The 14,686-nt window shown below is 50.0% G+C and overlaps 5 protein-coding genes across 5 annotated transcripts; 3 read left to right on the top strand and 2 right to left on the bottom strand.

The window, feature by feature from the left end:
• Window positions 1-2,208: 2,208 nt before the first annotated feature.
• Window positions 2,209-3,615, bottom strand: N7484_001991 (uncharacterized protein; the record flags this gene model as incomplete). Its single annotated transcript, XM_057112411.1, has 6 exons — window positions 2,209-2,249; window positions 2,308-2,899; window positions 2,957-2,992; window positions 3,041-3,185; window positions 3,240-3,322; window positions 3,379-3,615. The coding sequence occupies 6 exons, from the start codon at window positions 3,613-3,615 to the stop codon at window positions 2,209-2,211; spliced, it is 1,134 nt and encodes a 377-aa protein (XP_056977148.1).
• A 980-nt stretch (window positions 3,616-4,595) lies between these two features.
• N7484_001990 (uncharacterized protein) lies at window positions 4,596-6,548 on the bottom strand (the record flags this gene model as incomplete). The annotated part of the gene is made up of 4 exons (XM_057112410.1): window positions 4,596-5,897; window positions 6,133-6,373; window positions 6,425-6,460; window positions 6,526-6,548. 4 exons carry the CDS (start codon window positions 6,546-6,548, stop codon window positions 4,596-4,598), a joined length of 1,602 nt encoding a protein of 533 aa, XP_056977147.1.
• A 287-nt stretch (window positions 6,549-6,835) lies between these two features.
• Window positions 6,836-8,101, top strand: N7484_001989 (WD40 repeat domain-containing protein; the record flags this gene model as incomplete). The annotated part of the gene is made up of 4 exons (XM_057112409.1): window positions 6,836-6,876; window positions 6,933-7,098; window positions 7,149-7,796; window positions 7,850-8,101. 4 exons carry the CDS (start codon window positions 6,836-6,838, stop codon window positions 8,099-8,101), a joined length of 1,107 nt encoding a protein of 368 aa, XP_056977146.1.
• Window positions 8,102-8,489: 388 nt separating this feature from the next.
• Window positions 8,490-10,998, top strand: N7484_001988 (thioredoxin domain-containing protein; the record flags this gene model as incomplete). The annotated part of the gene is made up of 4 exons (XM_057112408.1): window positions 8,490-8,579; window positions 8,639-8,756; window positions 8,805-10,310; window positions 10,367-10,998. The coding sequence occupies 4 exons, from the start codon at window positions 8,490-8,492 to the stop codon at window positions 10,996-10,998; spliced, it is 2,346 nt and encodes a 781-aa protein (XP_056977145.1).
• Window positions 10,999-12,683: 1,685 nt separating this feature from the next.
• Window positions 12,684-13,695, top strand: N7484_001987 (CAP domain-containing protein; the record flags this gene model as incomplete). Its single annotated transcript, XM_057112407.1, has 2 exons — window positions 12,684-13,267; window positions 13,338-13,695. 2 exons carry the CDS (start codon window positions 12,684-12,686, stop codon window positions 13,693-13,695), a joined length of 942 nt encoding a protein of 313 aa, XP_056977144.1.
• Between the last annotated feature and the right edge of the window lie 991 nt (window positions 13,696-14,686).

Raw genomic sequence — 14,686 nt, 5'->3', positions numbered from 1 at the left:
CTGGAATAAGGGCAACTCAGGAAGTACCCTCTTCGATGCTTCTGAGGTGAAAATCATCCCAGATCCACCTATCAGGTAAGATCCAAGATTCCTCTTCTCTCAAAGCTACGAGGTATTAAGAAGAAATTGAATCACAAAGTGGTAAACCTGCGGATATCACCTTCAAAGGCACGCTTAGCGATCCCATTGTGGAAGGTAGCTATGCGCGAGTTACAGTCAATTTAGGCTTGATCAAACTTTACGACCTGCATATCGATATTTGCAATGAGTTTCTCCAAGACACGGATGTCAGTTGTCCGATTCCAAAAGGAGATTTCAGCATCACAAAGAGCTTCGATGTTCCACAACTTCCACCGGTATGTAATGATATTACCGAGCGGTATATGGAAAATCAATTGACTGAAATATCACAGGCAACCCTGAATTCCCGTATTGTAGCGTACAATGACGACGACGCAGATATCATGTGTTTGAACTTGAAGCCCGAAATTTCGATGCGCCATGAGTTAGAGTAACGAATAAGTTGAAGGCATCGTTGGAAAACGATACAATATAGTAGTACCTCAATACTACTATGGGTTCGTGAGTAATGAGAAATTGCAGTCGTTGGAGCCCACTGGGAGGTCGAGGAGAGAGAAAAAGAATGAAAGTGTATAAACAGTCTCTGAGGAAGGGTAGAGCTTGTTCGTAGAATCTCGGTTCAATTTGATCATAACAACCCAAGTTTCCATTGCCTGTACTTGTCCCATACGAATAAGTAATAGTCTGGCCTCCCTTCCTACTGAGGCAAACCAACAGCAAGCTCTGGTTTACCATTTCACTACACCCTCCTCGTTCGCGCCAGGTTTCTCGTAGTCCTTCCCCCGGCGAATGCCAATCTGGCCCGTCTTTCTGGACAGGTCTAAAGAGACAGACATGGCTGAAAGCAATCCGGGGAAACCAATGAGCCCCCAGGGCGCTGCAAATGCCCTTTCCCAGTCGACTACTCCAGTGATCTTGAAGCAAAATCTCATCTACCATGATATTGCTTTGAAGAAAGTCATCATGGTCTAAACGGAAGAGGCGCTTTATTGAATGAGGACAGTCGATTAGCCATCGCCTTAATCTGCTGTGGCAAGCTGACGAAAATGGTGATCATCTTTTCTGTCGGTATCGGAGATCTCTACACCGTGCTTGTGATTGTTTCATTATCTTACTTGAGTTTGACGCCGTCGGCCCGTGCCTCGGAAGAATGCAGTTGCTGTATTAAATGGTCCCTGATCCCTGTTCGTACCACCTTCACGTTTCCGGTTAAGTGTTCGGATTATTGGAGTAAACTGAACTGACACTGCAAGGTGGAAGATATGCGCCTAAGCATCGGGACTAGCCAATAAACCGGGGAGCAACTCCATAAGTATATACGCGGCGCCCACCGAATTATTCTCCTCAACTTCATAGACGAAAACTCAAAACACTGGTAGATCGCAATGCTCCTAAATGAACTGTATTCTTGCAACTTCGAATCCAAGCCTGGCGCTGCTGACAAGGGGTGAGGTGTTCCTTGTAATATGGACCGGGGCTACCCAGCAAGTCTTATCGAATACTTCAAACAGCCGGACAATGTTTTTGAGCCTGCAATCTGATATAAAATAATGCAGTCCAAGTAGTCAGCGCGGCCCGAAGCAATTCGACACAGCTCACCCTATTGAGTTCGATGGAAAGACGGCGGTTTGGCTGTCGTTGTTTTGTAGAGAGTCCTTGACGGTAGTTCAAGAGGTTGACGTGCTAAACATAATGGCAGACAGTCAGATACAACAAGTGCAATAGATGAAGGAAAATGGGAAAACAAAGGGATGATAAAGGCAATTGGAAAGAAACTAGCGGGTGATTCGTCTACAGTCACGGATATGCGCTGTATGTTACTGGGGTTGAGAGCCAGCGAGGAAGTGCCAGGATGGAATCAACAGGCGAAAAGGAAGTAGTAAAAGGCCGGGCCAAGAACCAGCCGCAAACCCAAGCTGCAAAGGACAAGGGACATGGAGATTTCCATGAGGGTGTAGGAAACAACGTGGAGGAGCTGAACGATGTAATTCTATCTCTTTACTTTGCATTGGAGAAGAGCTATATAAGGCAAGGCAATAATCTAGAGGAAAGATCATTCCCTGGTAGCCACTGCCACTCCCCAAATGTACCAATCGTAGTATTCTATGCTCAAAATGGCGTCGCAATCTACAAAATAGCAGTCGCATTAGCATGCGACCCAACGCCACCTATAAGCCACATTAGCACAAACATTATAACCATTGAATATCCACAGGATATACATACCAGGCATATTGGCGGGCGCACTAGTCATGAAAAAAGTCCACTTCCCCATCTCTCGACATCTCTTCGCCAGCTTCTCCAAATCCCACATCTCTCCAATAGGACACCCCCAAAGCGCTAACAAACTCTCATGCAAATACTCCTGCTCAGGAACAGGCCATGCCTCAAAAGTGGGCGAATCCCCCATAACACCCGCAAAATAGCAATCATGCAGCCAGGTCCTCATTGCAGGCTCGCGGGCTACACCTGCGAAGCTGATATCATCGTGTGACCGTGCCGCTGCAGCAAGGCGTACCTCTGGGCTAAGCTCGTGGTATCGCTCTACGAAGCCGGAGCGGATTAAGAGGAAGTCGCCGATGCGGATATCGCCGCCTTGTGATTCTGGGCGGAGATCGATATTTTGGAACTTTGCGCAGGCTGTCAGCTCGGCGAAGGTTATTGCGTGCGTGGTATAGGGATCGTAGGGTTTGTTGTGGGTTTGGGCGTAGTGGCGATAATCGAGCAGGATACCTCGGCCTGCTACGCCGTGGTTTGCCCAGTGATCGATGCTGCAGTTATTATTGGCGTTTGGGCCTGTTATGTCTTTGCCCGTTGTCTATGGAGTGGTTAGATTGGGACCATGTGTTGAGACCAGTGAGGTGGGTGATAGTACTCTGTTGTAGAATGTCTTTGTAGGAATATGGGCGAACTGGAACAGTGTCAGTGAGATCGAATATAAGTTTGCTTGGAGACTTACATGTCGGAATCCATCCCACTGCGTGCCACTCTGGGTGTTGAGAGTGTATGTGTCGTCATAGACAATATCTTCGACAACGGTCTTGATATGATGGTTGAATGCCTCACGATCAAATGCAGGTCTCTGTGGGACATTGAGAGGAAGACTATCAGTGATTTAGAGAATGCTCAACATATCGCCAGAGATATGGAAGACTCACTCCAGTCGAACCATCTCCCCCGTTGTAACCTCCTTAGCCGACGCCATAACTCGTTCCTTCGTCAAGAGATTCAGTCTTCCCAGCTATTGCAACCTGTCAGTCCAACACAGACAATTAATCTTTGAACCAAACCTCATACCTGATCATCATCCCCCCAAACCCAAGCTGCGCCTTCAGGCGCATTGGGCAACTTCGGAAGCTCCTTCAGCAAGGGAAACCGAGCGCAATTAGGATCCCAAGGCAATTGATTCGGATCCTGGATCTTAACAGACATCTTCATACTTTTGTGGGCACCTGGAGATTCTTCACAGGCTCTCTCCTTGTCAAGGTGACTGGAGATGGAGGAAAGTCTGGCAGAGGGATTGGGAGACACCATTTTGTGATACGGACCGAAGGAGGTACAAACTTAAATTTGGTGTCCCTCAATTACGCAATGTGGGATGATTATATGGTTCCTTGGAATGAAGTGGAGAGAAGGCGGGGTGCGGGGAGATGATGAGTTTGACTGCCGAAGATACCGAAGCTATGGGGGTTCTGACCGAGGTTCCATAGATAATGATGTCTACATGCATTTTCGATGGGTACCCATCTCTGGTGACCTTTGTAACGACAAGCTTCAAGGGACATTAAACCCCGGAGTATTTGATGTAAAGTGGCGGTACTACCAAATATATCTTAATCCATCTTAACTGCTCTTTGGGAAATATGAATTCAACTGCGATTGAAGTGTTCTCTTCAGAGGCAGTGCCGATGCAGAGAGCTTCTCTGCAAGAACCCCGGATTACTGCATGGCCAAAGTGGCCTTGCATGAAGCTTAATGAATTCACTACGATTGGAATGCTTGTAAGTCTTATTTTAGACCCAAAGGCCCTCTTTTTTCCTTTTTTCATTCATTGGAGTGGTCTCCAAATTTGTTATTGTACATGCGCTTGAGGTCACAGACCTGGAAACCATGCTTAGTGCCGAGTGGCTGCATGTAGACCTCCGTGCGTCTTCAGTAGCGCGACGGGGTAAGATATCCGCTCAAACAAGGATATCAAGAAAAACGCTGTAGAGGGTATGCTTGGAGTGAAGGAAAAAAGTAAGAAAAAAAAAAAAAAAAAAAAAAGAAAGAAAAAAAAGCAAAAACCAGAGGAATCGAGGCGCAGTATTTGAACACCCATATTTCCTTACAAAAAACAACATAACGCATTGCCGTCCCTGGATGCCCTATCCATGATTCGTTCCCAGTGCGCCAAAAGACAAAAAAGTTCAAGCATAAAGATTCGTTTCGTTCATAGGTCTGGCCATGCCGAGACACAAGGGAAAACAGACAAGACACGGACGAAAAAGTCGAGTAACATCCAATGGCTAGATTTAGCCCAAGGAGGGGACACCAGTGGACTGGGATGAGGGGCGACCACCACCACCACGACCGCGACCACCGTAGCCACGGTTGCCATAACCACGGCCATACCCGCGACCACGACCGTATCCTCGGCCGCGGCCCCGGCCACGATAACCATCAACACTGCCTTGGCCAAAAGTCTCGATGTTGCGCTTCTCCTCTTCACCGCGCCATTCACGACCACCCGGACGGGTAGCGGAATTATCCTCACGATCACGTGCTTCACTAGAAATGTTGTCGAAGAAAGAAGAGGTGCGATTGTAAAGCGAGGCCGTGGAGACAGCAGCGGGATCACTTTCACCAACGACTTCAGCTCCAACGCTGGCATGGGCATGAGACTCAGCCTCAGCAGCAGGGGCTCCTGTGGCAATGGCTTCCTTCACCATGTCTTGCTTGTTGAACTTCGCATTCGCAGTCTCAAAGTCGTAATCGGATTCAGGGACCTCGATCTTCTTATGCTGGGCCCGAGGGGCTCCTCCTCGTCCGCCACGAGGGTGCTGATGACCACCGCGTGGGGCGCGAGTACCATCATAAGGCCGCATGTCATTCATCTTGCGGGTAATGCCGTCGATAGCGCCATCAGGCTGTCCAAGCTTCTTTTGCATGCCTGGCTGAGGCAGCTTGGCCATCGCGGCAGCTACGGCGGCAGTGGCCGCGGCAGTAGCGTCTGTGACAGAGGTATTTCCTTGAGGACCTACAGGGGCAACAGGCTTGGGAGCAGCCATGGGAATGGCCGGCACGACCCGACCGTTCTTCTGGGCGCCGACTGGCACCGCAGGAGGGCCAGTCAAACCGTGAACAGCTTCAGCCACAGAAGGCTTAGATTCCACTGGAGGGGTAGGAGCCTGGGCAGCAGCAGGAGTGGCAGGTTTGCTAGTGACCTTGTCACCAACAGGGAGTTCTGAGGTGGCCTGAGGAGGCGGCATTCCCGGGGGACCGGGACGCTGCTGAGGTGGCATCTGCTGACCAGGAGGACCCATGGGCATATTGGGAGGGAACTGGCCAGGTCCCTGAGGGAATCCACCGGGAGGAGGATACCATCCTGGAGGAGCACCGTAAGGTGGGAAACCAGGAGCAGGAAGACCATTAGGACCGGGAGGGAACCGAGGATCAAAGTGTTGTCCATAAGGGCCCTGAGGGTACGGTCCAGCCGGGTACGGGGGGTACTGGGGTGTTGGTCGAGCACCCTGTGGCTGTTGGGGGGTTCCTTGAGGTAAGCCAGGGGCAGGTCCAGACTCCGGACCTGGGATGGGACCCGGTCGCGACATATTCTAATTTGCAATGAGTCAGCATATTGAATCGTCACAAAAAGCAATTGAATATAACCAGAAATGGGAATATTGATCAATCAGAAGGAAGGCAACGGAAAATAGCAACATGGTTTTGCGCATTCAGAACAGGTCTGTGTTTACATCCGAAAATACTTCATCATAAGATCAAGTGCCCGACCGCAAGGGTCAAGGCCAGATTCAATGGGACAAAAGAAAAACATTGCGGGTGACTTACTCCTAGAATTGCGGGGTCATCAGGGACACGAGGAGGCTCAGGCTGTGCGGTTTCCTTCTCCTCTTCCGCGATACTAATGTCCTTCACGTCGCTACCTCGGAAGACAATGTACTCGTAAACGTTGGTGGACGGTGGGAGGTCAGTCCCATCCCCTCGGCGGCCCTCAGTACCATGGGACATGACATTTTCCAAGGCGATTGTGGATGCCTCTGGGTTAATTTCATGGAGTGTGCCAACATAGCTTACATTCAATTAGCTATGGATAGTAATGAATGAAGGCAATTGAGCTTACCGAATGTCACTCTTAGAGATCAGATTGAAACGCTGACTGCCAGGTGTTAACTCCAGCCCAGCCGCACAAACCCTGATTCCCAGGAGGTGCAGATGACTGACCCTATTAAGTGGTTCATATCCATCTTGTTGGGGGGTGCGCGAACTCGCGCAATCGATGAGCGAGCAAGGAAACAGGAGAAAAAAAAGGAACGTGGAAGGTAGAGAAGGGGAGTGGGTAGGATGAGAAGAGAAGAGAAAGAGAAAGAAGTCTTGGAGCAGATTCTGTCGGGTTTTGGTGGATTCGATTACGGCGGGCTGCAGGAGCTCGGATAGCAGTTCTTGGTTGTGCGCCAGAACTGGTGTGGGTCGGTTTATGTGAGAGATCCAACTTTACCCCCCTTTTTTGTACGGTAAAGGAATTGAAGCAGAGATGACAACCTCTTCCCACAGAGATCACTTCTTCCAGACCTCGTGAGTCAATTCTCTGCGGTAAGGGAGGTTGAGAAATGGCTGGCTAATTCCCCTAGTGCTTCCTTGGATGACCAGCAGAGGAAAGACGCCAAGTCTCAGAATTCCAATGGAAACCCTATTCGGCTACAGAGCAAGATTCTTGCCATTCAAGCTGACCCGAGCAATTTGAACTCGGTTTATGTTGCGCAAAGTAGTGGCGTTGTTAGAAGAGTAGTGCTTGAGGTAAGCTCTATACCCCGCTCTTATACGATTGATTCTAACAATCGTTGCAGACAGGTGAAACCGCTGCATTGTACAAAGGTCCCACAGCTCCTTTGACAAGCCTTTGTCTGAGTCCCGATGGAAAGATTCTGTTTGCTGGATGCTGGGACAAGACCGTCTGGAGCTGGGATGTTGCCTCAACACAGCCTCGGCAAAGGTATGAAGGTCACGCCGACTTTGTCCGAGCGGTGATGAGCGCCCGACTACGTGGAGAGGATCTTCTTATTACGGGCGGCGCTGATGCACAGGTGCTGGTCTTCAACATCGTCAGTGGCCAGCGCACTGAGACCTTCAAGGGCCATGCTCGAGGAATTCAAGATCTGACTCTTGACCCAGAAGTAGAGGAATCAGAGGCTTTGGTGTTCAGTGCTGGAAGTGACCGGGAAATTCGGCAATTCAAGATCTTTGGTGGTGGAGATTCCGCCGAAGCACTCCTTCCGCACGAGACCAGTGTGTACAAGCTTTTCTTCGACCAGGACGGGGATCTTTGGACCGTTTCCGCCGACAAGACCGCCAAATGCTTGATTCGAGCAGATGGATGGAAGCCTAATCTCACTTTGGAGCATCCCGACTTTGTGCGAGACATTGTTATCCACGAGGCCGGCGGCTGGGTTATAACGGCTTGTCGGGATGAAGAAGTGCGAGTGTGGAATCGATCGGTATGTTTTGTTTCCCTAATCATTCATCAAGAAATCAATCCTAATGATCGCAGACTGGAGAGCTTCATCACGTGTTTTCTGGTCATTTTGAAGAGGTTACTGGGCTAGTCCTAGTGGGCTCCACAGTGGTTAGCGCGGGTATTGATGGCACCATTCGGCAATGGTCTCTTCATCCAGATGAACTTCAAAAGGCCGTGGAATTGGCCAGCAAGGGCCCTGTGGTAGTAGAGCCAGAGCCCAGTACTGAGTCGATGCTCACAGAAGAGGAGGAGCGGGAGTTGGCTGAGCTGATGGAAGATGATTAGATGTACCCACGATACCCCAGATCCCATATCAATGGATCTTTTTAATGAGGAAACTATCAAATCAAGTTGTGTGCCTGCCTTAAACACTTGATCGCAAGGATCAGAAAATACATTCAATCAACACTGATGCGACCCAGCACGTGACATCCCTGATGCATCCATGACGCACAGGGACGATCTCCCGTTTGCCCGCTTTGCCAGTCGTTACCCCCACTTCCACTTGCACGCCCCCCTGTTCTGTACCACCCTGGTTCGCTAATCTGCTCTGGTCACACCCGCGGGGTAGTATTCAACCCTGATACATTGCCGGATTCCGTTAGTACTTCCGACTCAGCTCCGATACACCTTATCACGCCTCCCCGCACCGCAACTATCGGAACCCGCCAAGATGGCAACATCCAACATGCAGTCGCTCCACGACATGGCAGAAACAAGCCCCAAGTTGGTCAACAGGCTCCAGAACAGCAGGTCCCCTTATGTAAGTACTATCGGCCTCACTCGGAACCAAGAGACCTACATAGACTAACTCTGCCGCAGGTGAGGGGGCACATGAATAACCCCGTGGCATGGCAGCTGTGGGACGCAGAAGCGATCAATTTTGCCAAAATGAACAACCGCCTGATATTCCTGAGCATTGGTTATTCAGCTTGCCACTGTACGTTGGGGAAGACACCCCATGTGTTCGTCTTCTAACAATCTCTAGGGTGTCATGTCATGGAGAAGGAGTCCTTCATGTCCTCTGAGGTCGCTGCTATACTTAACGAATCATTCGTTCCCATCAAAGTCGACCGTGAAGAACGACCAGACATTGACGATATATACATGAACTACGTCCAGGCTACCACGGGTTCCGGCGGTTGGCCTTTAAACGTTTTTCTTACGCCAAACCTGGAGCCTGTTTTCGGAGGCACTTATTGGTCTGGTCCAAACTCAACTACAATGCAAGGCCCAGAAACAATCGGATTTGTCGAAATTTTGGAAAAACTCCGAGACGTCTGGGTGACACAGCAGCAGCGTTGCCTGGAGAGCGCAAAGGATATTACAACACAGTTGCGAGAATTCGCCGAAGAAGGAACTCATTCGACGCATACGGACCGTGAAACAGACGAAGACCTCGACCTGGAGCTCTTGGAAGAGGCTTATCAGCATTTTGCCTCCCGATACGATTCCATCAATGGAGGGTTCGGTCGAGCACCCAAATTTCCTACGCCAGCCAACATTAGCTTCCTTCTGCGGTTGGGTACATACCCCAGTCAGGTTATAGATATGGTGGGTCAGGATGAGTGTGAGAAGGCGACTGCCATGGCCGTAACAACGCTGGTAAACATGGCTCGTGGTGGTATTCGAGATCACATCGGTCACGGCTTCTCTCGGTATAGTGTCACAAGTAACTGGAGCCTCCCTCATTTTGAGAAAATGTTGTACGATCAAGCGCAGCTGCTGGATGTCTATGTGGATGCGTTCCGATTGACCACCGACCCTGAATTGCTTGGTACTGTATATGACCTTGCCACTTATTTGACAACTGCTCCCTTGCAATCCCCCACCGGGGGCTTCTTCTCTTCTGAGGACGCCGATAGCTTCCCTAATCCGAATGATACTGAGAAGCGAGAAGGTGCCTTTTACGTTTGGTCTTTGAAGGAGCTTACTCAGGTGCTTGGTACCCGGGATGCTCCAGTGTGCGCTCGTCACTGGGGTGTGCTCCCAGACGGAAACGTTGCAGCTGAGTACGATCCACACGATGAATTCATGAATCAGAATGTGTTGCAAGTCCGAGCCACCCCGAGCAAGCTTGCTAAAGACTTTGGGCTGAGTGAGGAAGAAGTGGTGAGAATAATCAAGGGTGGAAAGCAAAAACTCCGTGACTACCGTGAGAAGACCCGAGGCCGACCCGATCTTGATGATAAAATCATTGTGGGCTGGAATGGATTAGCGATCGGTGCGCTGGCAAAGTGCAGTGTCTTGTTCGAGGAGATTGAGAGCTCAAAGGCGGTTCAGTGTCGGGATGCTGCAGCCCGAGCGATTCACTTCATCAAAGAGAATCTCTTCGACAAGGCAACTGGGAAGTTGTGGCGCATCTACCGCGATGGCAGTCGGGGAGATACTCCAGGCTTTGCTGATGACTATGCATACTTAATTAGCGGATTGCTGGAAATGTACGAAGCTACCTTTGATGATAGCTTTTTGCAATTTGCGGAGCGACTCCAGAGTAAGCTGAATCAGTTGGGTATTTTTCTCCTGAGTTATGACTGACATGATCACTAGAATATCTGAACGATAATTTCCTTGCCATGAATGGTTCAACGCCGGCCGGTTACTATAACACTCCATCTGCCATGACTCCTGGCATGCCTGGCCCACTTCTTCGGTTAAAGACAGGTACTGAATCTGCCACACCTTCCGTCAATGCAGTCATTTCGCGGAACCTGTTGCGATTAGCAGCTCTCCTTGACGACCCCGAGTACCGGATTTTAGCGCGACAAACGTTGAATTCGTTTGCAGTCGAAATTATGCAACATCCCTTCCTTTTTGTTGGGATGTTAGATGTCATCGTAGGTCTACAAACCGGTACGCGAGCTGTCACCGGAGTCTTTGCTACAGCTGAAATCCCTACACCGCCTGGGTTGCGTGAAAAACACCAGAATGGCCCGCCTGGGACGGCGTACGATCTGCTAAAGAAACGGCTCCGGAAGGAGACCGGTAGTCGCGTATCTTCCACGGTCGCGGTAGCCTCGTTGGTGGACATCCGGCCCTCGCACCTCAAGGATTTCGTGGGTAATCAATCCTTCTGGCTGAAGTCGCGCAACCCCATGTACAAAAACTTGAAGGCTGCCGACCCAGCGAAGAACTATCTGCTAGCGTGTGAAGCCGGTTCATGCAGAGAAGTGGATCTTTAAAAGACCCCTTTGTTTTTGTTTTTGTTTTATTTTATTTCATCTTTTTTTATCGATGAAAATCCCCAATGTTGGGGCGGTATGACTTTAATGGCGTTCGTCTGGAAATACGAAGCACAAATATCCTCTTGGTTCGAGACCTGTCCGGGCGCTTGCATGGTACCTGGGATCTGGGGCGCCACCGGGGTTCAAAGGGGTGATTACAAGATCCACCTATATAGTCTAGATTTGTCCTTAAGATGAATTCAGGGTGTTACATAATCATTTTTCATCTCCTTCAGCCTTCAGAGTCCTTGCAATTTGGAAATGTCCCGTATTACGGGTGTTCCATTTGTGTCCCCAGGCCCCTGTCAACTCCGAGATTGTTACAATTATGATCGGATCTATGCCCGAATTTCCGTCATCAGGCGAAAAGGCTTGACTATGATGATCGGCAGTGATGTGGACTGAACTTCACTATGGGGCTTCCCTGTTTTGCCCCTGTGTTTACCCGAGCTCTATGTTGTGCTCTACCGAAGCTCCAGCGTACAGATTACAAGCTCTACGTGATGCGGTGACGGTGTTGCACTACTAAGAAGCAAAATGTGACTGATTCGAGAGCAAGGCAGCATAATTTCAAGGCTGAAACACGGTACATCAATGGCGTCTACGATTTAATCAATCCCAGATCAGACCTGTGCAGAGTGGCGTTGCCGAATGGACCAGACCCGAAGCCAAGTTTCTTAGCGTATGCGTCTTGAGGTGGGTAATCTCCCGGGGGCCACCGTGATTGGTGCTCAGTGATCACCACTTGAAACTCGTGCCTGGATCCTGAAGCCCCTTAAAGTTATGTGGGCATATAGCGGTTGTCTCCATCCTTTGATCTCACGGGGTAAACAATCCGAAACTGAAAATCTCGATCTGCTGTCATCTCAAACCGTGAAACCGGCACTTCTGCTAGGCTTGAGTAAAACGTAAATCATCGATCCCTGTACGCGCGGCAAGTAGTTAGCGCGTCCCCTCAGGGCGCTATGGTGGGGTGGAATTGAGGATCCGCCCAGAGGGTCATTTCAGGGCCAATTTGGGGCCAGGGTGTTCCAGTTCAGCAATCTACTATAGAATCGTGTGTGAATCGGAGAATAATTGCCATGATTGTCGCGTTGCTCCATAGCCCAGCCTCTTAGCACGGGCCAACCCGAATCGTTTCGGAGACGCGTTGGAATGTGAGAATGTCCCACGCCTGCGAGTGGCGGGTTCTGGTATGAGCCGGGCAGTTTCTCGTGAGGTTGGAAAGAATAACGGGAAAGCAATAAGTACTGATTGAAACGGCGTTTGAGAACTCTCTTCTTTCTCCATAGCATGATATCAAGAAAGTGCAATTTCCCCCAAATCAATTAAACGTAATTTGCCCTGAAATCGCACGGCCCCACAACGTTCCACTCCTGCCTTCTCCCCTTTCTACATTTACTTCGCTTTCCCACCTTCTCCCCAAGGCTATCGCTCTCCAATCCAACTTCCCAGCTCGGGTTCACTTATTTCTTCCTTTCACTCATTTGAAGGAAAATAAGTGTTCGGGCCTGTCATTCCTTTATCAGCGCTCAAACAATCCACTCCTTCTGTCCGCGCAGTCGATCTGCGTGTTGACCTTTTGATTTACAAACCCTCGCAAACCTTCCTGGGGAAGTGTTAGAACATTGATTTTCATCACCATGCGTTCGACTTTGTTGCTTGCAGCTTTGGCTGCTGGCTGTGTTAGCGCCTTTGAGAAGCGTGTCTACGTGACCGACTGGACCACCGTTACTGTCACCGAGACTATTACAGCGCCCACCGTTACCGAGACCGTTCCTGCCGTTGAGAAGGTGCCCGTTGTGATTACGACCTCGACCTCTGTGGCGGACGTCGAGGCCAATACCGACCTCTTCAAGAAATCCACTGTTCCCCCCGAGTCTGCTACCTCCGCGGCCCCTGTCGTTCCTGTATCAACTGAGGCTGCTACAACTGAAGCTGCTAAGACTGAGGCTGCTCCAACCGAGGCTGCCTCGACTTCCTACTGGTCCACCGCCTGGACCTCAACTATCGAGGCTGCTGCTCCTTCTTCGACTCTGGCTACCTCCACCTCCGCCTCCAGTGCCTCCAGCGCTACCGCCTCGGCCACAAACGCCTACCAGCAGGCCGTTCTCTACAACCATAACATTCACCGCAGCAATCACTCTGTCTCCTCGCTTGAGTGGTCTGCCGATCTTGAATCTAGCGCCCAGACCCTTGCCGCTCGCTGTACCTACGAGCACGATACGTAAGTACCCTGTTTGTTATGCATCAAGCCGATCGTCTTGAGGCATGAAACTAATTTTTCCCCCTTGCAGTTCCATTGATGGCGGTGGCTACGGTCAAAACATCGGTTACGGTGTCGAGGCCAGTGATGTCGGTGTGATGATCACCAACCTGATGTACAACGATGAGATCGAGTTCTTCCCCACCCCTTACGGTGAATCCGACCCCAGCATGACCGACTTCGACAAGTGGGGTCACTTCAGTCAGATCGTCTGGAAGGCGACAACCCACGTTGGCTGTGCCACTGTGGTTTGCAACCCCTTGGGCAACGTTGACTCCTCCGAGGCCCTACCATTCACTGTTTGCAACTACTCCCCGGTGGGTAACGTCGGTGGTGAATATGGTGATAACGTGCTGAAGCCTGATGGCGGTGCTACCTACTCTGCCTAAGCATGTCTGCGTACCTACTGCATCGGAGAATCCTATCCCTTCCTATGAGGTCAGCTTGCATTAATCGCGAGTTTCCTCTCTCTCCCTTGAACATTTACTCCCCTCTCCGACAACGTTTGTTGCATTCGCTTTTTGCATCTTGAGTTATTACTATTTCCTTTATCTTCGATTCTTGATAGTCTGCATGTCCTATCCTGAGTGATTTCATCCGGGGACTCCGGGAAGAGATCGGCCTCGGGTACCTATCTTCAGGGATCTCATCCCTGAAGAGGTTGTATGTACTGTGAAGGTACTTGATGCCGTACCTCCCTCGGCTGAAGGACATGTGGACTCCTTTACCAATTGTGAATATTCCTCTTTTTTGGACTTGGTGTCTCCTAGCGATTTTGTGTGCCCAATTGTGGATAGAAAAACACGGCCAATGTGAATGTACAATGTGAGATGAACCCGGATCACGTGCCTTTAGCTAAACAATACAAACAATACAAACACCCCCAAATCCACTAAAGCTTCGCAGCTCCATTCACCCGAGACGTCATCGTAATCCAGTCCGCTCTCCACACATCCCGCACTCGGGATTGGTTTGGCACTCTCGGGGAATCATTGATGCTAATTAGTGTGTAATCTATTCTGGAGTTTGTTCAACGCTAACCTAGGATCTCGTGCCTTGTATAATAGCTCCTCCGCTAGCTCAACCCCACGTTACGTTTTCTTCAGATTAGAACAACCTTGAAGCAAACCTGGTACCTGGCCTAACTGGTAAGTGGTGTCTCTTGCTCCCAACTTGACTAGGAGTCCTAGTTATCGAGACCCCGATTGTCCCTAAATTACTTGACGTTCCCTGCCGCGGAGGTGAATCGCCAAGCTAAAACAGCGTACTAAGCTGAAATCATCTGACAGCATCCGTTCCTCCGGCGCTATCACTGCATTTTGGGTCCCCCGTGCCTCCCAAACTCCACATCCCGCATCTCATCAAGGCTCTGGTACTTGC

This window comes from Penicillium longicatenatum (genome assembly GCF_028827895.1).
Source record: "Penicillium longicatenatum strain IBT 33135 chromosome Unknown contig_1_segment0_segment0, whole genome shotgun sequence".
Lineage (NCBI taxonomy): Eukaryota > Fungi > Ascomycota > Eurotiomycetes > Eurotiales > Aspergillaceae > Penicillium > Penicillium longicatenatum.
The sequence above is the reverse complement of the archived record's forward strand: the minus strand, read 5'-3'. Positions and strand labels throughout refer to the sequence as shown.